The 27,313-nt window shown below is 39.5% G+C and overlaps 1 protein-coding gene across 3 annotated transcripts; it reads right to left on the bottom strand.

The window, feature by feature from the left end:
- Positions 1 to 36: 36 nt before the first annotated feature.
- On the bottom strand, positions 37 to 27,313 carry csrnp3 (cysteine-serine-rich nuclear protein 3). Of its 3 annotated transcripts, XM_037789681.1 has the most exons (7): positions 26,840 to 27,311; positions 26,012 to 26,052; positions 12,204 to 12,276; positions 9,070 to 9,238; positions 3,681 to 3,940; positions 3,239 to 3,535; positions 37 to 3,090 (listed from the first exon to the last, which is right to left on the bottom strand). In XM_037789681.1, exons 4-7 carry the CDS (start codon positions 9,230 to 9,232, stop codon positions 1,951 to 1,953), a joined length of 1,860 nt encoding a protein of 619 aa, XP_037645609.1. In that variant the 5' UTR covers positions 9,233 to 9,238; positions 12,204 to 12,276; positions 26,012 to 26,052; positions 26,840 to 27,311; the 3' UTR covers positions 37 to 1,950. The 3 variants fall into 3 exon arrangements, with proteins under 3 accessions (XP_037645609.1, XP_037645611.1, XP_037645610.1); XM_037789683.1 differs by lacking the exon at positions 12,204 to 12,276 and having other exon boundaries at positions 26,840 to 27,313; XM_037789682.1 differs by lacking the exons at positions 26,012 to 26,052; positions 26,840 to 27,311 and having other exon boundaries at positions 12,204 to 12,647.

Raw genomic sequence — 27,313 nt, forward strand, 5'->3', positions numbered from 1 at the left:
TTGCGCTAAGAAATCACTGAACTGTACAACGTTGGCTAGCATGTTTAATTCAATTTATTTCAAAACCAAGTTAAAAATGAAACAACTGAAAAACAAAGTTTGCTCTATCTACAGTTGGAAAAACCAAACACATTGAAAAAATTTTACCAATTTGTGCAAAACGTTTGCATTTCACAGAATAAGAAATAGAATGAAATAAATCAGGCACATGAAGCTTTACAACTCACAACCAGCATGAAACAAAAGACAATTTTAAGATAGTGAAGCAATTTACTCAATAATACAGACTTTTAGTAAACCACAATAAATACACATTTCAATATATCATTCATAATAAATACTGGAAAATAAAAACCCAACACAGGATTCTTAACTGGATGCTGTGTCTTGTATCTAGCCTTCTCACACTGTATGCTTTGGCACGGTTAATCTGTACTATAGGCCATGTTGATGCCACTGATTGCCTTAAAGCAGTCTGGTCACTTCCTTTGTACCAACGAGGTGTTAGGAGACGTCCCAGAAACTCGACAGTCACACAGAACCACCTGGTACTGACCCGTCTGATTATAAAATATGGGCAGATATTTGCAAGCTTAGAACAAATATCTGTATTCATGCAGGAGCAGAGAGCTCAAGGTAAAGAACTTCAGCAACATATTACAATAATACTATTCACTAAATTATTGCAGTCCCCCAATTGTTGAGCGGTCACTCCAATTTCCCTTTTGTCAGTGATTTTATAAAGATCTGTTAAAAGGTTATTTACAGATTTTTGGTACAGGTTTCTCTGGCTGTTAAGTCATTTTCAATGGCTCGTGGGACTCAGGAGTCCTATTGTGTAGCTGTTAATTACTGATATGAATCATGTCTGATAATAAGCTTTGATTGTCAACCTTGAACATTTGCTTCCCCCATATACAATTATCAAAAGTGGCATTTTTTTTTTACTTTTAGTACAATATCAAGTGCCATGGCAGTCAATTAAAAGAAATGTCATTCCACTTTATTGAGGTTCTTCTCTAAAAAGCTTCTCATACTTTCGGAGATATGTCAAAGTGCTACTTTATTAATATCCCTGTATCACTGAAATGCTTCAAAGAATAAATCTTTATTTGTAGTGGCACCATGATATTTATAAGAGTGAACAGTGGAGGAAAAAAAAAAGTGAGGGGCCATATTTTTCCATCGTTCCAAGTATTAATCAGTTAAAACCAACTGCATGCCACTGGACCCCCACACACGGGTGCAAAAGGCTGTGAATTGATTTTCTTGACATTTTATGCTATTGATATTGTATTCCAAACATACAAATAAGAATTCAGGCTTTTTCATGCTTTTCAAAACCATAGAAAAAGCATATAATAGGGACAAAAAGAAGAGAAATTTACATTATGTTCATGACACATTTTTATATAAAACAATGGCGATTTCCCCCCCCACCCCCTAAATGTCACTGAGATTACCAAAACAGCATGCTTATTATCAAAACATTTACAATATATAAGTATACACATAATTCCGAAACAATAAATAAACTGACAATAAACCTTTTTTTGCACATTTGACACATACAGTAGACATAGAAAAGTTCCATCTACAGTACAATATCTGCTTAAAACTAGAACTTTACATCTGAAATTACAAGATACATAGCACGGCATGACATAACTGATGTTTTAAAATGTTTTATATTTAATCTGTTCCATCTTGCAGTTAAGCACACACCGTAGTGGAGAAACCTTCAGGAGCGAATAATTAAAACATTTCCATCATGACACCTATGGCTTTATAGTTACAGATGAAAATGTACTACGGGTGCTGTAAATTGCTTTGAAATTTCAGGTCATATAATGCAAAAAAAGGCCATGATTATGTTCCCTTAAAATACCACTTGGTCAGGCTCAAGTAAAGACGTAATAATGAAAGAACACTTGAAAAGGTGAAGGCCTACTAAATGGCTGTGACCTCGGGGCAATGGTCTGGTAAAGGGAGGTTCTTAGTGTTGTTTCCTAGTAAGGTCAGGTCAGAATGGCCGTTAACACTGGACTCTTGCTGTGGCTTTTCAGCTGTCATACACGAGCTGCTGTAGGAACCCTGGGTATTATTGTTCAGGTAGTTCTGAAACTGGGTCTGGCTCTGGGTGTCGGGCTGCTCCACAAACGCTGCTTTGGACGACACCTTCTTCTCCTGATCGTAGCAGGTCACGGGGGCAGCAGCAGGGGCACCATTGGTCAGAGTGAAATGGTGATTAGCCGTGTATTGTTCCTCAGCCTGATTCGAGTAGTCCGTGTACTGCTCGGCAGACATGTCGAATGGTCCTGTGGCCGCGCTGCCGTTGGTCGTGCTGACTGGATCTTGGAATGCTAAGGCTTCCCCGTAGGGTTCACTGGGTCGGCCGGTTTGGCCGTTAGCGACGGCGCTGGAGCTCCCCAGCTGAAAGTACTCAGCTGAAGAGGAGTTCATTAAATAAGTGTTCCCGTTCATGTGGTTGTCATGAGCTACGGAGCCGTCGTTGTAACACAGCACGGAGGACAAGGGGACAACCTCAGTGTGAGACACCGACGGGGTCGTCGCATCGCCCTGAAAGTTCTTTGACTTCTCTTCATCTTCATCATCCTCCTCCTCGTCCTCCGAGTCGCTGTTGGCTAAGCTCTGGGTGCTGGAGTCAGACAGTCCGCTGCAAACACTGCTACTATCCTCCTCGTCCTCGTCGTCCTCGTCGTTATCCTCTTCTTCTTCCTCCTCCTCGTCGTCGTCTTCTTCATCTTCTTCCTCGTCTAGCGGTTCTTCCATCTCGTCCGCGGTGGCCTGCAGGTGCATGCTGGCCGTCTGTGGAACGGCGTCCGATAGAGAGTACTCCAACCTGTGCTGGGACTGAACGAGAGGGTTTCCTCCTCCCAGGTCGCTCGTTTCGCTACGGTAACCGTTGGCGGGGGACGCCTGCTGCTGCTCGCGGCTCTTCTCCAGCTCCAGCTTCATTATGGTGTGCAAGAAATGGGTCCGAACACGGATGGGATTAAACTCCACTCTCCCAGTTGAATTGGTGCAGCCCTCTTTTGTGCAGCCACATGGAAATGACATACGGTCCACCTAAAGGTAAACACATTCATTTCATTTTAAACAGATGACCTGTGTAATGTGTTAATGACATGATTCTACCAAATAATGAATGTGCTTTCTTTGATATTCTTTGATATGTCATTGAGATATGTCAAGACATGCATGTCATGGGGTTTACCTGGCACTTGATTCCTGCGATGCTGCAGGCACAGGTCTCTGGGTCACAGAAGACTCTGCAATCACAGCCGCAGTCCTCTCTGGACATCCGGATAGACCGCAGTTCATGTTTCTCTTCCACATCAATCTTCTTTACCCCAGAGGAGCGCAGCAGCGCCCGGCGCTTTTTAGTGGTAAGAGGCTGCAGGAAGAAGTACTCATCTACCTCTGTGTTGTCCAGATCAATGTCGTCGTCTGAAATGTCCTCTGCCGTGAGCGTGTTGGCCTCTTCCGACTCCACCGTGCCATTCTTAGTCAGCTGAAAACAAGAGGGAATCACATCCCAAGCCATTCATCCAAGACCAAATTCCTGTTAAATTCACTCACATATTTGATACTAGTATCTGCTGAACGATGATTCTAAAAATCCTATGAGCAGAAATCATTTTTTTTTCAGCATTTACCTTGAGTTTGATTGAATTGAGTTTCTCCTCCTTCAGGTGATCTCTGAGCATGTCCCTGTGGATCCTCTCCTGCTCCACGGCAAATTCACCCAGGGAGTACTGCCTGATCCAGCTGTGCCTGTTGGACATGCCCAGCGTGCTGCCTCCCTGACTGGGCACGCTGGTGAAGCCCTGCCGCCGGCTGAAGTAGTACACGGTCACATTCTCAAAATGAACCCTCCTCGTCCGCAGGCGCTTCTCTCTCTTCAATATCGAGTCAGCTGCAAAGGAAGACGGGTATGTTTTTTTATCATTTTATCATTCTGTCATGTTGAAGCATAATAGCTTTATAGCCATGTAAAGCCTGTTAAGATAAGTGACATTTGTATGGCAAAATGTGGGACACAGATATAATGAGAGCAATGTCTTTTAAATATTGGGAATTCTTTCTTGGAAGCTTTACAGCGAGCTTCTACGTATCTTAGCACAGCTCTGTAGGGAAGGATTTCATCACATCTCTGTGCTTCCGCTTGGCATGCAAGTCCTCAGTGTGTCTTTTTAAGGAGAGCTCTACGAGAGGGAGAGGGAGAGGCAGAGAGGAGGGCAACAGTGGAGCATAAATAATCCCGTGCCTGGCCCAGAGATGAAGAGTGCTGGTTCACACAGGCAGTTTTCCCAGCGTTCACCCCATGTGAGGCAGACTGGACAAATAGAAACCATCTGGTTCCAACAGCTCTCCTCCACACGCAAGAGGTACAATGCATTTCATTGCAAATGTAGAGCTGTCACATGGTGCAGAATCAAGTTTCATTATCTACAAAGACAAATACAAACAGCTGTCAGCTTGTTTAAGGTGTAAAAAATGGTGTCTATATTAAAAAAGTTATAGTATAGCATGTAAAAAAAAGTCATATTCCATCTCGAAAAATATTTAGTCATAGTAAAGTATGTTAAAAAAAAGTCCAAGTATAATATGTCAAAAAAAATAAAAAGGTCATAATATAGTATGTTGAAAAAATAAGTCATATAGTTTATAATATAGTTATTTTACAAAAATTATAGTAGTGTATTTTTAAAAAAAAGTCATATTTTCGTCTCACTCCACTGTCGGGCACCAGGCATCGATGTGAGGGTGGGGATCGAACCCCGCTCTGCCACAGCCAGAACCAGGAACTTAGCAACCAAGCCACCAATGCCACACGCACTTGGGACTGTTCTCTTCGTATATTTGACTTTGTCATTAGAAGTTAGACCTGAAAACAGACTGTGTCACATAAGGATCGAACCCACAACCTCCAGTATTCCAACCAGATATTCCAACCAGTTATCTGCCACACTGAGCTATCTGACCAGATACGCTCATGTAGTTTTGTTTTTTTTATTTGACTTCGTCATTTGAAGTTAGCCCTCAAAATTCAGTGTGTCACAAAAGGACTGAACACACAACCTCCAGTATTCCAACCAGTTATCTACCACTCTGAGCTATCTGAACCATACACTGATGTAAGGTTTCCTTTTTCTATTTGACTTCTCCATTTGAAGTAAAAAAAAAGTCAAAGTATAGTATGTCGAAAAAAGTGAAAAGAAATTCATAGTATATCAATAGTATGTCGAAAAAAAGTCATAGTACACTTTTTTCAACACACTGACTTTTTGTTTCACTTTTCATCATACTATTTTACCACTTTTTCACTATGACCTTTTTTCATGAAATTTTTCAACATGCTATACTATCACTTTTTTCATAAAATGTTGCGACAAACTATACTATCACTTTTTTCATGAAATTTTTCAACATACTATACTATGACTTTTTTTCATAAAACTTTTCGACATGCTATACTATGACTTTTTTTTCATGAAATTTTTCGTTTCTGTCAAATTAAAAAAAAAAATTCATAGTATACTATGTCGAAAATTACAGTATGTTTGGATCTCCTCACGCACCATACCTCTGTTCCTTGTTTTTTTGGTTCTTTGTCTTTGTTTTTACAGCAGAACATCCATGCAGCACATTTTCACACATCCACTCCCTACACTACTGACTCTACAGATTCTTCCCATACATTATTTTTGGTTAATAAATCCCTTTATTTGTTCAGTATACCTGTGTCTCCTGTTTTTGTCAAAGTTCTAAAACCGGGTGAAAAATAATCACAGTATAGTATGTTGAAAAAATAAAAAATAAGTTAGTATAGTATGTCGAAAAAACTTCAGTGATAGTGTCGAAAAAAGACATATTATATGTAAAAAAAAAAAAAGTCATAGTATAGTGTGGCAAAAAAACCAAACTTCAAAGTATAGTATGTCGAAAAAAAGTCATAGTATGTAGAAAAAATATAAAGGTCATAGTATAGTATGTAATTTTTTTTAAAAGTCAGTATTGTATGTCGAAAAAAATGTCAGTCATAGTATGTCGGAAAAAAAAAAAAGTCAGTATTGTATGTAAAATAAAAGTCAGGGTATAGTATGTCGAAAAAAAGTCATAGTATAGTAAATCAAAAAAACCCGTCATATAATAATATGTCAAAATCTTTTTAAAAAGTCATAGTATAGTATGTCGGAAAAAAAAGTCATAGTATCGTTGTCGAAATAAAGTCAGAGTATAGTATGTCGGAAAAATAAAAAGTCAAAGTATATTATATCGAAAAAAAAAAAATTCAAAATATAGTATGTCGAAAGATAAGTCATGGTATAGTATGTAAAAAAAAAGTCCTAGTAAAGTATGTTGAACATTTTTTAAAAAGTCATAGTATAGTATATCGAAAAGTCCTAGTATAATATGTCGAAGAAATTAAAAAAGTCATAGTACAGTATATTGTAAAAAGTCCTAGTATCGTATGTAAAAAAAAAAGTCGTGGTATAATATGTCGAAAAAATAAAAAAAGTCAATGTGTCGAAAAAATTAAAAAAGTCAGAGTATAGTATGTCGAAAAAAAAAAAAGTCAATTTGTCGAAAAAATAAAAAAAAGTCAGAGTATAGTATGGTGAAAAAAATAAAAAAAAGTCATAGAATAGTATTTCGAAAAAATTTAAAAAGTCATAGTATAGTATGTCGAAATTTTTTTTTTTTATAGTATAGTATGTTGAAAAAATAAAAAAAGTCATAGTTTAGTATATCGAAAAAATAAAAAAGTCAATGTGTCGAAAACATTAAAAAAAGTCATAGCATAGTATGTAGAAAAAATAAAAGTCATAGTATATTATATCCAAAAAAAGTCATAGTATAATATGTCACAAAAATAAAAAAGTCTGTTGTATGTCAAAAAAAAGTCATAGTAAAGTATTTTAAAAAAAGAAAAAAGTCCATACTATAGTATGTAGAAAAAAATTCATAGTATAGTATGTAGAAAAAATTAGAAAGTCATAGTATAGTCCTGTATGTCGAAAAAAAAGGCATCGTATAGAATGTCAACATTTTTAAAAAAAGTCATAGTATAGTATGTCAAGAAAGTCACAGTACAGTATGTCAAAAAATCATAAAAAAAAAAACGTCATCGTATAGCATCTCAAAAAATGTATAGTATAGTATGAGGAAAAAGTAATACAAAAGACAACATGTCTAAAGTCTTGGTATAGTATGTCAAAAAAATCACAAAAAAGTAATTGTATGTGTTGTCAAATAAGGCATAGTATAGCATGTGGAAAAAGTCATTAAGACCTATAGGAAAAAAAACAACATCTCACAGGTATTTTTCACAGTTTTCCAAGCTATAATCAGCAAATGTGCCTTTACCCTTTAAAGACTTGTTCCCTCTAAACAAACGGCATGGGGATTTAATTGGCTCATGTCTCTGCCAAGAAAGTCAATCATTAGTCTGCACATGGACATGTCACTTCACAGGAGTGAAGTCTTCATATTGCACAGCTCCTTTGTTGCTGTCAGCTGACCTTCTCCCCCACTACTAGCAGCTGCACCTGACACAGAGGCCAAGCTCAGCCTCTAGGGACGCAACACCCTACTTATGTCTCCCTACAGGGAGGGGGCCCTGTCTGTCACCCATCTGCATGTCATTCACTCAGATTTAAAAAAAGAAAATAGTGCATCATCAAAACACAAATTTAGTGTTGACTAAAAAAAAAAAAAATAATAATAAAAAATAAAAAATAAATAATTAAATAATAATAATAATAATAATAATAATAATAATAATAATAATAATAAAATGTTTTGGTTTACTTAGGAAAAATATTTTTATTTTGGAAATAATTTTCCAAATTGTGAACATACACACACATCCTGACTCCTTTCTTTTGTTCTTTAAGAATTGCATTATTAAGCTTTTATCTGGATGCTTTCAAAATCCCTCAAAAGGATGAATAAGCTACAACTGTATTATCTATTTCACTCACAGTCTGTCTCGTCTTTTAGACTTTAAGATTCACACGTGCACTGTGTTACTTATTATATATTATGTTGTCAGTGTCCTTTTGAACCTTCAGAGGAGACATGTCTTCGATTAAGACTACGTTCTTTAATACAAAGTCAGCTAAAGCCTGGAATAAGTGTGGAATCTCTCAGTAGCAGACCTCTTTTGGAACTGGTGAGTTTCACATAATCTTAGCCGTGTGACCTTATCTTAGTAAATCAAAACAAGTATTGCAGATCTGCAGCTGTTAAGCTCTTATTAATATTTTTTAATCGTAGCTGAAACAATTAACCCAATAGTAAATCGACAGAAAATTAATCTCCAACTATTTTGATAATTGATAAATTGCCTGAGTCAATTTTGTGCATTTGATGGTTTCAACCTATTTGTTGTGAATTAATGTTTGCTGCATTTCTCTGTTTTAAATGATTGTAAACTGAATATTTCGGGGGTTTTGGAGTGTTGGTTGGACAAAACAAGACATTTGAAGTTGTCAACAAAGCGATTAATTGATTAATCGAGAAAATAATTGGCAGATCTATCCATAATGTAAATAATAGTGTGCTTAGAGAGTGGTACATTTACATTTACGGTACCATCAGGGTTGCACACACAGCTTGAGACTGCACTAGCTCATTCATCTGGCTGGGTCTGTACACCTAATGTGTGCTGTTCCTAATGAGGGAGGCTGTCTGCACATCCTTCCCCTTTATTACAGCACTGGACTCTTAGCATCACTCAGCCTCGCCTCCTCTCCTCTCCTCTCCTCTCCTCTCCACAGCTATGACAATAAATTCATCTTAAACTCCCTTATCTACAGACATGCAGATTTGTTTTCTCTGACCTGCATCTTGCATTGATTGTGAGCTACAAAATCAGGCCGTCTCCGAGTGCTATTCCCTTCTTGATTAAAAATCCCTTTCAGTGCTTTAGCGTTTTTTCCCCCCCTTGAGATGAAATGACATTAATCTTACTGTCAATAGCGCACATTAGCCACACTGAGCTCAATGCATGAGTTTAAAAGACACAGGCACACTCACGGGTGAAAGGGCCCGAGGCAGAGGGGTTGACACTGTCACTGCTATCTCCACTCTCACTGCAGGAGACCTCATCATCAGACTCCCGCAAGGAAGAGCACGGGGAGGAGGAGGCTTCCACCTCCTCGAATTTCCTCTTCAGTATTCCACTCATGGCCCGCCGCATCTGCACCTGAAGCCGAAAGACAGCAGAGGGGCCACACATTATTTAATATCCAGTTTAGGGCCTTCATAATCCTCAGCACACTCAATTAGCAATGAGACCCAGACCACCACCCCCCCACCCTCCTCCTCCTTTTACACACACACACACACAAAATCTCGCCTGCCGCTATCCAGGCTCCCAGGCGTTCCCTGGGCGAATGATCACCTTGGCACAAAGGAGCTGAGATGGAAGGAGAAAGCTGCTAATTACATACTACGTCTGCCTTACAGGAAGTTCATTCCACTGTCTTTGATTGAGAGGCTGGAGAAAAAAAAGAGACTGGATCAACTTGTCTTGCACTGCTACCGGTCACAGGGAAATTATATACAATATATATGTATTATGTACAGTAATATGTAGAATATTATGTGCATTTAATTGCTGATACTACAAAATAACTGAAATATTTACTGGCTTAAAATTAAAAAAAGCAATGCAACAAATCCAAACATCCATCCATAGTATTGGTGTGTTGTTTACGTGCATTTACACAGGTGCACACACATGCTGATGTGCACTTCCGACCGAAGCGAGGCAACAATCTGCACAACACAAAGTGATTTGTACATGTATCACACATCATGCAGCGCTTAGAGGAGGAGTAGGTGAAGCTGTTGTTGACAGGATAATGAAGGGGGTGACATCCTGTACATCTGTAATGAGCTTCTGTTAGGTCAGATGCTCCTGACAGAAAAAAAAAGAAAAAAAAAAGGAAAGGCCTCAGATGAACGCAGTTACAGTCACCGCAGAGCAGAGTAAAAAAGCTCTACTGTGACAGGCTCTAATTTGCATCTGCAACAAAGTCAACAATCGCTACATAATAATAGCAAAATAGGACTAATAGATAGTATATCTGCTAAAGACCATTAAATAGCTCCATGATAATATTATCTATTATAATCAGTAGCTCTACTGTTAAATTAGCAGTTTCTGAAAAATAAATAAATACATATCTTTGTATGGCTGTGCAGGTGCAGCTAAATGTTTGTGGCAGCACTTAATTCAGAGGCAGTAGTAACAGAAGTGTTACAGACCACTTCAGTGTCAATTGAGAGGGGCCATTAACTCCCTCTGACTGATGATGCAATTAGAGAAATAAACAAGAACAAGCTCATCAGTCAAATAACCATCACACTGGAACTACTGCATTGTAACTGTCAATTTTCTCACATTATATGCCATTATTCTTCAGTGTGCAACTGCTGTAATATTACAGGACTTATTTAATCACTATTTATAATATGAGACGTTGTATTGAGATGAAGAGCCCTCTGTTTCTTGTTTTAAAAGCAGCAGCTGGAACGTCAGGTCACATTTTAAAATAAACCCAATAACACAACATTGCTGCTGTAGCACAGCGACGATTTGCTATGACTGGCAGCTTTTCCCTCACTGCTTTCTCTCTTGGAAACTGGAATCAGTAAAGACAGCATCCAGTCCCACTCTGTCTATCTGCCAGAGCAGCTTGTGGGGGAGTTCCATTCACAGACAGCCACGGCGTTTCATCTGGGCTCTGCTATCGAGTCATTACAGATGCAAATGCTGCCTGAGAGAGAGAACGAGGTGCAGCCCAGAGAGGACCGGCGTTGCCAGCTAGAGGGTCATTGTTCCCAGGAGGCTGTGCTTGTTCAGCGCGGCCGGTGACATGGCACCGCCAGCATTTGGAGGGCCTCCAGAGTCAACAACTCTACCTACAACTGAGGAATGTGAGGCATCCTCCATCTGGGAGGAGAGAGAGAGAGAGAGTCTGTCAGGGTAACCTCATTGAAAAGATTTCCTTTCAGAAAGAACTGATATTAATTTGGAAGCAAAATGTGTAAGAGGCATCCTGAGCAGGAGTTTTCATTCTCTACTGGCTGACAAGAAACCATCAATCCACTTTCTCCTCTGAGTGATTATGACAAGACATAATGACATTAACTAATGAACTAGTCCTGAAATATATTAAATTCGTCTGGTGAGATTTAAAGTGTTGAAGCTGCTAATCTCACATCAAAACAAGCAAAGAAACACATTTATTTCACTTCCATTTGTTGGCAAACAGGAGTGGAAATTTCCACCAGAAATGACCTGTGTAATTTTAGTCCATTTCCTAGCGAGGGTCCTAATTAGACGCCATTGTTGGAAACCTATTCGTATGCTTAGCCCTCAGCTGATGCTGCACTAGGCTTTGATAACCAAAAGTGGTTTCCATGGAGATTCTAATGTACTCTCACAACTAGTGCTTTCCCATATGACTGAGTGCTACACACTGTGTATAAGGGATTGTCATACTAAAGCACCAATGTTTTAATATCTGAGGAAATCATGTTTATATATTTATCAAATTACATTATGACAGCATGAATTCAGAGTTAAAATCTTGACACTGGATGGGTATGACATCATAAAACCACAGAGCTGTGGGTAATCTGGGTGAACCTCTTTCATCGTGGCTAAATAAAAAGCAGAGATTGTTGCTCCTCTCTATAACAGCTCTTTCTTTGTCTTCACTGTTGCCTTACCACTAATCATGTCTGGGCAGCATACACTATGATACAAGGGAGAAAATCCCAGAGAAAATAATGCAGCAAAAGCCAGCTTGGAAAGCCCCTCCCTGTGTTTGCCTCTCTGTGTGCACACACATCAACTGTGGAAACCAACTCCTGTCCTTAATCAACAGCGCTCGCAGCACTGTAGCACACTTGCATTTCTGAATACAATTATTTTTTCTCCCCCTCGTCATTCATTCAACCGGGCTCCCACAGTCACAATAAAACCGATGTGACAACGCGAGGCTCAAAACACTCATCCCAAGTGATGCTAACAAGCCTATGGCATCTGGTGCAAGTCATGACACATCAGTCCTGTGATGACCAGATTCTGTGTGTGTGTGTGTGTGTGTGTGTGTGTGTGTGTGTGTGTGTGCTGGCCCTCACAGGAAACAACTGACCTGTATCCACTGGCAGACTGTGACTCCTTTCACCTCGTCTCACAGCGGCACAGCCACACAGTCATAAATGTGGCTATTCAGAAAAAGAAAAAAAGAAGGTGAAACATGATGAGTGAAGAGGTTCCCATTTTGTTTCAGTCCACTGATTTGCAGCGACCCCTGAGCTCCACGGGCATGAGAAGAAGAAAAAAAAGGGTGCAGGAGTGTGAGAGAGAGAGACTCTGGCTGCACTGTCGGTACCATATGCTTTATTGTTGCAAGACGACAGTCTTTCTCACTTTAACTCCCTGTCTGTCACTGTGTTCCTGTCTCTCTCTCTCTCTCTCTCTCCCTCTCTCCTTCTCTCTTTCTCTCTCTGGCCACACAAAGGCTCATTAGCTGCAGCCGGCTGAAAGGCAGAAGCCTGACTGGAGCAGAGTGGAGCAAAGCAGAGGCAGCCTGTGAGATCACATGGGTGGGATGTCTGAGAGAGGGAGAGAGAGAGAGAGGGAGAGGGAGAGAGAGAGTCAGGCGTGCCTCTGCTCCTGCTGTCTGCAGATATTTTTACCAACATGAGCTGGGGAAGAGGAGGGGGTAGGAGGAGGTGGAGGGAGGTGGATGAGGTGTGGGGGGGTCAGAAAGAGGGAAAAAGACTGAATGTTAGAGAAATGGATAAGGGGGGTCGTATGGGGGATGCAGGGCAGTGGGAAAAGAGCCAGCGGGGGAGATGGGAGGTGTGGGGGGGGTTATAACAGAGATGCAGAGAGGAGGGGATTCAGGGGGGAACAGTAAAGGGGAGGGGGAGAATGAGGGAGAGAGTAGGGAGGTGAAAAGGATAGAGAATGGGGCAAAGAAAAAGGAAAAAAGGGAAACATCTGATGCCAAAAATAACCCAATAGGACCATTAAGAGAGCATAAAACTACAAAATAAAAGCTTAAATGACTCACAGTATAAAGACAAAAACATCAAATCAAATTGAAAGACAGAACATTATACACTGTTTTATGTGAAAATGTTGCAATATGAAATTTGATCATATACCTGGAATAGAGAACATTTCAACATGTAGCACCTTGTCAGCAGCACTGTAGTGGATGTGATCCCTACACTTCCTATGCCAGGAAGTTCTGCAGGAGAGTTTTAGTGGGGCCTCAGCTTGTGCAGTCAGAGAGCCATTATATCATTCCGACCGTATGTCAACATAAAAGGTCCTGCACTTCCTTGTAGAGCGTAGCTTTAAAGCCTAGAGGCTTTTTTTTTTTTTTTACAGCTGGTGCAGCATTACAGTCTTCACAATAAATGATCATTTCTGAGCAGCATACAACGCAGTAGGTAAGAATAGTATAGTGACATTTGCATGGCATAAATCCATTGTGGGTTCGGTAGGTAGTTTGATACAATGTCTGTTAGAGTCAGCACTTATTGACACTCTTACGTGAAAGGATTTGTGTTGCTTTGAGAAAAAAACGACTGTCATTCGACTCTGCAATGCTCTGCGTCCTCAACAGTGTCCTCACCTCGCTTCGCCTCGCCTCGCCTCGCCAGCACTGCGCTCCTCCTCCATCCCTGTTGCCTCTTCCTCACACTGCACATACCGCCTCTCTCTTGTATACTAAACAAAGGTAAGCATCAGCAGGAAGTTAACCTGTACTGTGCAGTATTTAATAAGGTTGATTTATCTTATTATTTCATTGCATTACTGTCAGGAATATGTATTTCTACAAAGACATGCTACACTGAATTTAGTAGTAATAGTAGTAGTAGCAGTAGTAGTAGTGGGAATAGTATATTATTTAAGGGTTTATATCCCTTTTAAGAGCGATGTTGGCCAAATGGCTCCTCTTAAACATGCGGTCAGCACACAGGAAGCCAGAGGAAGTGTACTGGCAGTCCTCTGACAGACTCTGCTGAGCACTCAAACATTACAGTCAGCTATTATGGCTGAATCAGAAGGACCAAAAAACAAGCAAGCATCACAACAGCAGCAGCAGCAGTAAGATACTACTGTACACCTTCAGGGGGTAGACACGATAAAAGAACACCTGTACAGTCGAATGCAGTAAGCGGTTAGCTATCCAATTAAAAAATGCAATACAACTCATTTATTGTGTCTCTGACACAAACAAAAAGTTAACATTACAAAATCACAGACACAGTATGTATTGCAGGGCTACTGAACTCTGGTCTGGATTACTGCACCATGGTTGTTATTGTGTCCACCCACTTTAGATAAATGCTACTCTGATGTAACTGACCAGACTAATGAGACAGCTGATGTCCCAATGATTATATTTTTTTATCTAAAAAATGATAGATGTTTGTTCATGTCACAGTTGATATGTGTGTGCGTGTCTCTCTCCACTAAACGACCCTGCAATCAACATGATTGCCAATGACTTATTCATACTAATAATAGGTGGGAACATGATGAGCTGCAGTGATTTGTGCCTGCTGGACCTGTTGGGTCTACAGTAGTTCTAGGATACATGGCAAGGGTGTAAAAGAGCTACTATCTCAATCCGAACTTGAATGACATCTGTATTCAAATTCACATAATGAAAATGGGAAGACGTGAACCAATGCTGTCCTTTAAACTGTTTTAAAATCTATGAATATGAATTTAAATAAATGAAACATCTATTAACACATCCTGATTTTCTTTTTGTTTCTAGCTTCAAAATTAAGGGATTTAAGGCTAAACTTTGACTGTTTTATTAAACAACATTGAACACTTCCAACCCAGCAGGTTTTGTAATATTAAAGCAGCAGTGGGGAGAATTGGAGCAAATATGATTATAATTTTTTTTTTTTTTTTTTTTTTTTTTAAACAGTCACTTTATCCTGACAGTATTGCATGAGACAGGTAATCTGAAAAAATCATGTGCCTCTGTGTCCTCCGGTGCTCTTAATGGCATCTTCAAGATTTCCCAGACCGGAGGAAAACAACCAATCAGAGGCGAGCTGGAGCCTGCCGTCTCTGAGCAGCTGTCAATCACTTGTGAACTCCGATCAAACGGTCAAATTAAGCAGCGCTGATCAAAATATGAATCAATATTCTGTTACTGTAATGCCTATTTCTGTAGTGTACTGTTTAACTGTAAAAAGAGAAAGTGTGTGACCTGGCAGCCATGTTGAGATCAGTTGAGGAAATACCAAGCACTGCCCCTCCAGCCGGAGCAAACTTTCTCATTTTACAGCTAAACAGTACACTACAAGATGTTTCTGAAAACATTTGAGGAAAGAAACAGGCATTACAGTAACAGAAAATTAATGAATATTTGATCAGCGCTGCCTAGTTTTACCGTTTGATCGGAGTTTGCGAGTGATTGACAGCTGCCTCCGTTGAATGAACAGCCAATAGGAACGCTCTCTCTCTGAAATGACCTGTGATTGGCCAAAATCTCCTGTCACGGGTTAGACTTTTTAAATCCTGAAAACAGAGCCATGAGGAGGTGCAGAAGTCTAGTTTTCTCTCAGAACACTTGAATTACAATATGCTGAAAGGTTATTATGGAATTTTTGAAAGGCTTTTAAAAATCCCTTTACAAGAATCATGGAATAATTCGGTTTCAAGGGTCTTCTGCTCACAATTATCTGAAAACATCCACACAATGAATAAAAGTAATCCAATCAGGACGTCATTTTCTCTTCAAATCTGTCAAAATGATGTTGTCTGTTTTTAATAAATCTGATTTTGATCATTACAATACAGGTTCACATTTCACTGAGTGTGTAATGATAATATATATCATACAATACAGTTATCCGTTTTGTTTTGTTTTTCAGTCTGGTTGTTTTTCTAATCACTTTGATGAAATGTGTTATTAGACGACCTCATCTGCATTCCTTTAATGATTCATCCACCAACATCACACATATATGCTGCCCTATTACATCAAAATGCAAAACATAAGCTGGAGAGATGGCATTTGTTACACCATTGCGCCAGTGATGGTGACCTATATTTGCTCTGACTTTCAAGAGGCTTTCTTATTTCAATGAAGGAAATTGAAGACAGCAGGCAAAAATAAACAAAGAGAAGGTTTAGAATAAATCATTTGTGTATGCATACTGTAATTGAGGTCATACGCAAAAGTCCTGCCCAACTCCCACTGTAACAGATGAAAGGTAAATTCTAAAATGTGTTTTTAATGATGTCTCCGAACAGAGTCTTATTGTTTAACACAAAAAAGCAAGAGTGCTCGTTATTCCTCACATCAAATACTGTATAGATTTTTTTTAAAAGAACAAAAAGTATAGGTTAATTTATTTGTTGTTTTACAAAGCAGGAACAAGTGGGAGCGGAAGACGAAGAAGAGAGTGCTTGCTCTTTGCTTGCCTCATCAAAATCAATCCTGTAATAGCTATTTCCAGGGTCCTTAGCATAACATTAGTGACACAGGACCTTCGGAGGGTGTCAATGTGTTGAGTTAAAATGTAAATTGTAAAAGCAATCATTACATAAACCCTTCAGTGATCTTGCCAAAACATTTGACTCTGAACTGTCTGGCGTCATGACAACATATCAGCAACAGTTTCGCAGCAGTGGCCGCAAATCAGAACCTTTAACGGCAGAAACTGGAATGAACCCAGGATGAATCATTGCACCCATCATTATCCATCTCCACACTTAACACAGCTATCTCACAGTATGTTAAAATACCATATGGCAGGTTCTTCAACCAATAAAGATTCAAGTCCAAGGTCAAGGATCTCCATCAGGTCGCCATCAGCTGCATAGCTCTACTGTGAAGCCGCAGCATACAGATCATAATGCCATCTGCCATCATTTAGAACAAGATCTGCAGTGCACCCATGGTGCATTTCCAAAGGCATAAAAAGGTATAATAGATACCTGGGCTGGCCATAAACAGTGAGTGGATAGAAGTTCTTCTGGACCGTGCCACATCCCCACATGTCCAATAGATCACTTTGCCTGTGTTGGCAGTTTGTCTCTCCTCTGAGCAATACATGATCACATCAGCTACACCAGCAGGCTTTTGCCAAACTCTGTTGCCTCCTCTGCTGTGTGGTGCAGAGGCCTGGAACACTTACAGTACAGACATCTCAGTGGGAGCACTGCAAAATTTATACCAGAGCTGCATCCTGATAATCACGGACATCACTGGGAAATACATCCACAAATGTTAGCATGTAAGAAATGTTTACTGGATTTCTATCACAATCATCGAACACCAGCTCTGACAGATTTGTCCATGCAGTTATAACATCTGATTCGTGTTAAAGCAGACACTCTACTCGCATCTACATACTGGCAAGCAGGAACCTACATATTAAAGAGAGTGGTACAAGGACAACGTCAGGACCAACTACAGAACGTTCCACAGCAACATCAATAAATAAAGGATATTGCACAGGGGTAGAAAAAGTTCATGGAGCAGCCACACACCATGATAAATATTTCCAACAGCTCGCACAAGACAAAAGAGACCCAGCTGTACCTGCTACCTACTATACCACAGTATAGTATGTCAAAAAATGTAAAAGAAAAAAGTCATTATATAGTATGTTGAAAAATGTCATGAACAAAAAGTCATAGTATAGCATGCCAAAAAAAGTCAAGGAAAAAAAGTCAGTATAGTATGTCATAAAAAAGTCATGGTATAGTATGTCGAAAAAAAAGGTCAAAGTATGTATGTCGAAAAATTTCATAGAAAAAAAGTCATAGTACAGTATGTAAAAAAAAGTCCGAAAAAAGTCAGTTAACGTTAAAGTTAAAGTGAACAGCCTCTTGTTTTTCCTCACTATTAAAACAAACAGAATGTACGCTAGCCTTTCACATTAGACTCAATGTTATAAGTAGGCTACAATTATCAGAACAATACGAACATTCAGGCTCCCTCATGTGGCCCAAAGGTGTACTGCAGATATAACTCGTAAATAAAAGACTATGAAATAACTTCTGCAAATTTATTTGGCGACCCCAATTAAATCTCCTGCGACCCATCTGTGGGCCGCGACCCAGTATTTGGAAATGACTGCAGACAAGTTGCTAGCGGGGAGAAAGACAAGCATTGGTCAGGCGACCAGAAACATGACTTTAGATGCCAACGTTGTTCTGTGTCCGTAGGTTATGTAATTAAAAAAGTGTTTGCTAACACATTAACTACACTAAATCAATTAGCGGGTAGTATAAGTGGCTGTTTCAGCTGCTTTGAGTCTACTGGGCATTTCTGCCCCCTGGTGGTCAAAAAGTGCTTGTTGCAGCTTTAAATATTTCTAACCGCAACACTGACATACTGTATAGTCAAAGTCAACCACCCTCTCAACTTCCCTGCGCTACGTGAACATCCCATCTGCATTTGTATGAAATATTACAAATGAATATACGTGAAACACTAATTAGTCAACTACATATGTAAACACTAATTATTTGCATATAAATATCATTTTTAGGAGACGCAGCTCCTCCAGGAGGACCATCAGACTCCTCTTGAATGACTGCCAAATATGTATGCATGGGGGGGGTTACAGGAGTGGGGTTGTGTGGGTATAGATTGATATAGATTGCAAATTTGCCTCCTTGCTGTGTGTCTGCGTCTGCCAAATGCCTATGCCATTCAATATGGCTGATCGCATCGCAGACTACTAGTGTTTCCACAGTGATGAAGCACACATTTGTACAGCCCAGATGGCTCGGCAGATCTTTTTTATTAATTCTTTCCTCTTTTTTCGTAATGTGAGAAACATTTGTTTTTTTCATTGCAGTAGACCCCGTCTGAGTGACTGTGAGGGTGCACTCCAGTAGAACCAACCGACGGGATCACGGAGCAAAGACAAAGCCTGAAACCACAAAAGATCCTGGGCCGTGCAGCCAGTCTGAGGCTGTGTTTCGAACTCATCCATCACTGGTGTCACACTCAGCCATACACGGCAACCTTGAGAGACAGAGAGAGAGAGAGAGAGAAAGCTAGGCAGAGAGAGATAACTAGATAGATATAAAGAGAGAGAGGCGAGGTCTCAGCTGGACTCCCCTGAGGAGAGGCTGTGGCCTGGATGATTATACAGCTACAGATGATGTCAGTGGAGGATCCCTGCCTCAGAGAGAACACAAACACACTGCTCATATATTCATTGACACTGTTTTGTAGAAGGGGTGTGATGGATTCCTAAATTATGCATGAAAAGGCCACGGTAGAAAGTGTTTTGCGATAGGTCAGGGGGGCATCTGCCTTAATCTGTATGTGCAGGCATCATGTTCGGGAATAACACAATAAACAGTCATTTGCATCCTGTCCCTGGAGAACACACCAAATATAAATGTACGCAAAGGATGGATAAAATCAAAGGGTAATAGCTTGTGTATTAAAACCGGAACAGGAAATAAGTGCAGCAGCAGAAAACACTCAGTTATTTTCAATAAATCCATGTGCACATAATGCAATTAAGCTACAGTATGTTGCTACAAATTCACAATACCTTGCCATACATATTTGCAACTGGCCTGTCATTACAGAGCACTGTAAATGAAAAACACCTGCCAATTTGCTGGGGCTGTTTTTCCCATTGTGCTGCAATAAAGGTCAGACGGACAAATTATGCAAATAAATAAATAACACTAATTGTCAAATACAGTCATCTTCACTCTCAGTCAGCCTTTAAAGAATTCCATATGCACGCAAGGGAAAAAACATTCAGCAATTAAACACAAAGGAATCCATTTAAGGAAATGTAGCGACATCTACAGATTTATGCAAATGAGACTTCACATGCGCTCTGTACATTTGTTAACTTGCACTTGCCTGAGGCTGCAGACAGATCTGCTCCACACACACATGAAAGGAAGGGAAGAGGGGGAGTAGCACGAGAGAGAGAGAGAGAGAGAGAGGGAGGAGAGAGAGCAGCCCACTGCTCAGCACTCAGCACACGGAGGAGCTGCAGCCTGGTGATGCCTGCTGCAGCCTCCCTCCTGCAGCTACAGTACAGCCGAGTGCTGGGAATCATTGATCTGTTCTTCCTCCTCATAGAACAATAGAGGAAGCACGGCTCCTTATTAACCACATGGGTCCAGAGCTCCATATCTAATATATCTAGCTTCACCAGTTTGATTTTAACATAAAGCGTAAAGAGTTGGAATAAATAACTGCCGGAATTATGAGTGACTAGTGTACAACTGTAAATGACTTGAATGAGAATATTCTGGCAAAGAACTTGTTGAAGGCTCGTGAACTCATTTGACTCCTGGTGTGACATTTTCCTCTTTCATCTTCCAGCACCAAACAGCATTAGCAGTGTTTTAATGAATCAGAGCTACATGCTTAAATGTGTAATCTTTGAGAAAGACATTTCATCCAGCATCTCAAACCGCCTTTGTTGTTACACGCCGTGATCAAAATACACCAAAAGCAAACAAGCGCCGAAACGAACAAGCTCCACATTCAGACTAATGTTTTGATTTGCCGTAATTCAAGTCACACAGTGCGGAAGGCATAATCAGGTACTCTCACCCTCATGTCAATCACAACGCTCGTCTAAATTATTCATGGCTCTATATTTTATTTATGAGTAGATTTTCCCATGCCACCTGAAAGTTCGCAAAAGCCGGTTTTGCTGGCAGAACAGCAGAGCTGCCAAAGCATTTCATAGAGACAGGGCTGCTTTCATCTCTCACACAGGCTGGGAAAGCTGTGGGACGTGGAGTTCATATTCTGCAGACAAGCCTTATCATTTATATATAGCCAGTATCATGTTGAGATCTTGAATCATTTTTTTTTATATGCAAAACATTCGCACTGTTATCTGAGAAAACTCGTGAAGTAGGCCAGCTCTGCATGTGATTACAGTATATGGTGAATTAGAGGGGTATAAATGAAGGAATTGACACAAAATACATCCTGAGAAAAATCTATGTAAATTGTTACACACCTAATTTAAAGGGTGTTATTCTGTGTGTTGATGGTTGGGATTTCAATTGAGATTGTAAGTGTGTGAAATTTGTTATATCATGTTAATTTTCACCTATAGATCATGGATACCTTCTTGATGGGTGGGTACGCTACTGACTTAATCTGTATAATGTGACTTTATATTACCCTTTGTAACAATAATTACACTAAAAACACTAAGAGAAGCAGGTAAGATGACATTTTTTCACAGTTTTTACTTCTAATTTAGAATTCTGTCACAATGTTGAAAATTAATGTTGGGATCCTTTAATTACAGCAAAGCTTTTTAATTACTTTTTAGAGACACATCAGTGCTTTTCTCTACATGGCTTTTTGTTGATTAGGTAGCCTAGAGACATTAAATAATCAGACATTTGGTTCAACTGTGCTGAAATTAAATGAAAAATATCAAAACATTTGCACACATATCTCCATTGTGCAAGATGTATTATCTAAGCTTTTGGTCACAGTGACCTTTGTCAGAGACATGTCAACATGTGCCAACACATGCAAAACAGTTTGCATAATTTTTGTTCTGTAAAAGACTCGAAAAATGAACTTATTATTATTAATTAACATTATGACTATATAGGCTAAGCATCAATCAAATTTAAAGCTGCAGTGGGTAGGATGGAGCAAATATGATTGAAATAACGGTCACCATATCCTGACAGTAGTGCATGAGACAGGTAATCTGAAAATAATCATGTGCCTCTGTGTCCTCCAGTGCTCCTAATGCCATCTGCAGGATTTCACACCGTAGGAAAACAACCAATCAGAGCCGAGCTGGAGCCTGTCGTCTCTGAGCAGCTGTCAATCACTCACAAACTCCGATCAAACGGTCAAACTAGGCAGCGCTGATCAAATATGAATCAATATTCTGTTAATATAACGCCTACTTATCAACTCAAATGTTTTCAGAAACATCTTGTAGTGTGCTGTTTAGCTGTAAAATGAGAAAGTTTGTGACCCGGCAGCCATGTTGAGATCTAAAGAGGAAATACCAAGCATCGCCCACCAGCAGGAGCACAGCCAATAGGAATGCTCTCTCTCTCTCTGAAATGACCTGTGATTGGCCAAAGTCTCCCGTCACAGGCTAGATTTTTTGAAGCCTGAAAACAGAGTCATGAGGAGGTGCAGAAGTCTAGTTTTCTCTCAGAACACTGGAAAAACAATATACTGAAAGGTTATTATGGATTTTTTGCCAAATGATGCCAAAAACATTCTGCCTACTGCAGGTTTAAAGACAGAAAATAGCTATGGTTAGATGTTATTTATTAAAAATGTAACAGTCAAAAATGCTGTTTCATCAGGACTGTGTGAGTGTGGTTTGATGAGATTTGACTGACAGTGATCAAACTAACCCACCAACTGTCTTCAGATTCGGATTCAAATCCTGCATGAAAGAACGTGGCGTTATGTTTTCACTCCAAACCACAAACCAATGAGAAGAGCAGAGAGAAGACTCTCTAGTGCGATAACCAAAATCCATTCTAACTTTGGCAGAAAATTGCTGAAAAGAAGCTAATTAAGAAAATGTGTTTTCAATTCCTTTAAAGAAAAAGCCTCCAATCTAGATTTTAAAAGTGGAAATCAAACCTTATATATATATATATATATATATACTAAATGTGCTTCATCTATTTTACTTATTGAACTAGGAAGTCTCTTGAGACACATCATCTCTTTTACAAAAGAGCCTTCCTCAAAATGACAGAATATACAATTAATTTATATTTGCGTATATGTAGCATGACAAAACAGAACATGAGAAACATTGTAGTTTAACTATCTTTAAAAATACATTTCTCATGAAACATTTTATGAATCTAGAATTTGAATGCATGACATGAAGGCGGTGTTTATCTTGTAAATTATTAAAAACCCAGCATAACTCTGATTTGCGATCTTAAATGATTTGATCCAAAATTCCTAATTTGACTTCACTGGTCTTTAGTTTGAACCTACTACAACTACATGTGCATCAATGCAGTAGCATTACAAGTATCACTGAATATATTAATTGAATATTAATTGTGAAATTAAAATTGAAATGTATAACCTGTAGCCTACTAATTGTAGAATATTTGCAAATAAAACAAAATTAAAATTACAGAATCACTTCAGATGATGATGTCTGTGCTCACACTAACTTTCTATATAAAGCACTTATCCTCTGACAAATAAAACTCATTAAGGCAGAGAAATATGTCTCTTTTTTTCTTAACACTTAATTAGCTGGCAGCAGACAAAAGATTCCAAATAGGTGTCATGGCAACATCTCAAGAGAGCACAGTCGTGAACCGTGAAAGCCCAGAGCTCAGCCAGGACGGAGCCAGAGACACAAAAAGAGTCACATCAAAAGCAACTAAATTGGAACCATGAGCCCTGCTGAGATGCATAACGCTGCGCTGTAATCTAAAAGGTTGATATTACTTCACACTACGATCCTTCAGTATACGTCACTGATGCTGCGATTTTAATTTGGTTTTCGGGAAGAGAAGTAAAACCCGTACAGAGACAATTAATGAAAAACAGACTGAATATGGAATTACTGAGAGCTCCAATTGTTGTTTTTTTCTAAGAACATTAATTGTATTTATCAAACAGAACATCTCAACTGATCAGAGAGACATATATATTAAAATATAAAATCAGACAATGCTGCTTGGTCACTTTTATGCAATGTTGCTGCCTTCACCTGAGCTTGAGATGTCATGTCACTTAAAACTACAGAAATACAAATTTATCATCAGCTTAAAATCTGCTGGTTTTAAGAAAATATGGTTACCTTTTCTATCCTATATTTGGTGGTCACTGGGGTAAACATTAGGGGTGGGAATCAGCAGAAGTCCCACGATACGATATTATCACGATACGATCTTATTGCGATTCTAAACATTTTACGATATGATGAGTATTGTGATAAGATATATTGGGAATTTATTACTTTTTTTCAATTGCAAATTATGCAGTTTGTCAACATCTGTTTTATAGAATAAGATACAGTTTTCACTCTGTTCATCTCAGAGTTTTCATTCACATATCTTGAGGTCAGAGGTCAAGGGACCCCTTTTAAAATGGCCATGCCTGTCTTCCTCGGCAAAATTTAGCGTAACTTTGGAGCGTTAATTAACGACATGGTTGGTACCAATTGATTCCTTAGGTTAGTTTCATATGTTGTTGTGTTTAAGACTGAGCCCGCTACAACCAATGAAAGACAGAATCAGATAGTTTATATGATTAAAGATTGATATTTGACGTCTGTTTATCGATATATTGCAACGCAAAATATCGCGACACTATATGCTGTATCGATTTTTCCCTAATAGTGGCCTTTGTGTGCAGGAATATAAGAATTATGAATGAGCTGTATCAACATGTAAGAGTAGTTTTCTTCTTTTTATATTGTAATTCCTCATTTAATGTAGTAATTTATTATATTAAATATCAAATGTTTGGTTGTAGCCTGTTGGGGACAGAAGGAGGGATGGCAGAATTATTCTGTGCACAATATTGACCTATTTTTCTGCGTATGTTAGGATACTTTTTTAGTACATAACTTGGAAAATACAAAAAAAAGAGAATTTTACAAAAAAAAAAAAGACAGCCCATAATGGTCGTTAGATTCATCTCACTTATCTTATCCAGGTGGTAAGACGTCAAGCAAGGTGTAAGACATCCCACTGGACTCACAACTCCAGCAGATTGTTTTAATCTTCATCTAAAACACAGTCCACCTGCTCTCTCCCGCCACGATCCAATTACAATCTGACCTTTAACCTCTCTCCGTACATCTGCCTGAACCTCCAGGTGGAGCTTAGAGCCACAACTTCTTGTTGTTCCCACATAAAAGGAAACTAAATTGATTTAGCTGTGCATGAACCTTTGCGTGCAGACAATTCACCCACACCAGCCTCCCGCAGAGAGACTCTCCTCAGCGCTGTTAAGCCATAACACCTTTCCTGTGAATCTTTAATGGACCACAGTCACTGTTATCAGGCTTTAGCCATCTGTGCTACAGTATGTAATAGCAGCAGGACTGAATCACGTATTATTCAAATAAGCCAGCTGAATGATGCAGCTCTTCACAAGTAAATACATCTACTTAATGTTGCAATGTCCTTTAACTCAGTGCCACGTGTACTAATTAAATTCTGCTCCTCTGAGGACTGGGCGAAGATAGATTGAGGAGACAGATGGGTTGAGGAGGAAAAATACACAGTCACAAGAAGAAGAGGCCCCACACACACGTCGCCCACCTCCCCCCCATCACCTTTCAAATCTCAATCACAAGGATGGAAATGGCTGTGTGATTGCGTGTGCACGGTCGCATGTTTGAGTGCTTTCAAACAGGGGATGGACTGTGGGTGCTGGCGGAGGAACAATAAAGAAGGCATGGGAGGATAATGACGCTGCCTTATTAAAGCCTTGACAGTTCACATATCTGCATCTTTTGATTACATTAATGTATTAGAACTACAAGGCTTCACAGGCAACAGTAAAAAAAATCATCTATCAGTCTTTACTGCCTTGGAAATATGTCAAAGCCATGTGATTTTCACATTCTTTGCAACACTGATTGTTGATTTGGAGAATAAATATCAAGCATATAATATCCCATTCTCTAGAAAGGACGTGTCCTCTTTTCATCATTTTGATATCAGAGGCATCTCTGTGGTATAATCCAGTGAGAATAGCGCAGCTGTCTGTATTGACTAAACACTGTTGTCTGCATCAACATCACATCATATCTTGTTATCAGGGGTTCTTTTGTGGCAGCGTAGCAACAGTTGTGCGTTGAGCTTTGAACGCCATCTATCTCGCAGGCATGAATTCAATATGTTAATGGGTTTTGTTAAGGTCTGGCAGTACACGATATTTCAGACGAGCGAGGAAAAGAAAAGATGTGGTCTTCTTACCTTTAGCAAAATATGTTACACTGCAGCGACCCGCCTCTGTTCTGTAAAAGAATAGAGATAGAAATATTTAGTCTGCAGCCAATGTATTGTGCAAAAGGTGACTTTAAATGTGATGCTGTTTGTTGTACCAGCTAACACAAGGTGCCATAACAAGAGGAACACAAAGCCAGTGTTTTGTAATGCAACATGGAACTTTGCATTTCAGCATTGATGTATATGATGATTGACAGAGCTTTATCCAAATCTCTTTGTGAGACACTTTTATAGCTGGGGAGGTTGGAGCTGGAACCGGCTCTCTGCCTCCTCTGCATGTTCTTCAGGAGGCTCTGCAAGGAACCAGACTCTCAGCCAGTTGGCCATATATACCAGTCAGCTGGCTCCTAGTATATAGCAGCCTTTATGACACACATGTGTGACCTGAAAAATGTATACACAAAGGCACAGGATCTCTCTAACATGCTTTGGAGCTCTGTGTCTATTTTACACATTTTGTGCACAAAGTGTTGAGCAATAAAAATGGGCCAAATGGAACAAAGAAAACATGGTTTTGAAGTATTTTATCAATCTCAAATTGGACTATTTTAGTTGTAGCACATGTCCTGAGCAGACTTGAGGTGTGCTGCTCAGAAGAGTTTGACAAAAAGAACCATTCAAGGGATGATTTCCCAACATATTCAGGAAACAAAAAAAAACAGCAGGAAAAACATGTCAAATGTCTAAATGACTTTGTGCAACAGAGAAAAGAAAACAGAGATTACATTGTCCCCATGTAATCATCAATGCATGTGTTCAAACACAGGCCTATCACCTGAGATTGTTCATACTCACCATTCATTTCGTTCCTATCATCAGGATCCAGTCAATGACGCCTCTCTCTCTCTCTCTCCCTCTCTCTCTCTCTCTCTCTGTCTCTCAATGGACTTCACTATTTCCCCCTAAACCGGTTCTCCTCTGCAGAAATCCTCCACCGCTGTGAGATCATTTAAAAAGCTGCTTCCCGAGGTGCTATTACTGGACGAACCGGCACAATTGACGCATACAACAGTGCTTTAAGCAAGCAAGCACTCCTTCCGGCTGCTGGGGGAACAATGGTGCAGCATCGGACTGACAGCTTCACGGACAACGTGACTCAGTCTGTCCAATCCTGGTCGCACAGAGCAGCCAGCAGGACTGACTGCTGCTGCTGCTGCAGCTGCTGCTGCTGCCCACTGGAGGCTGCAGACACATCCCACTGGAGCAGCATGTGCGCTCACTGTTGAAGAAGAAGGTGGGCTTAATCATGACTTAAAAACATTATTAACA

Source organism: Sebastes umbrosus, chromosome 13 (genome assembly GCF_015220745.1).
Source record: "Sebastes umbrosus isolate fSebUmb1 chromosome 13, fSebUmb1.pri, whole genome shotgun sequence".
NCBI classification, from domain to species: Eukaryota; Metazoa; Chordata; class Actinopteri; order Perciformes; family Sebastidae; genus Sebastes; species Sebastes umbrosus.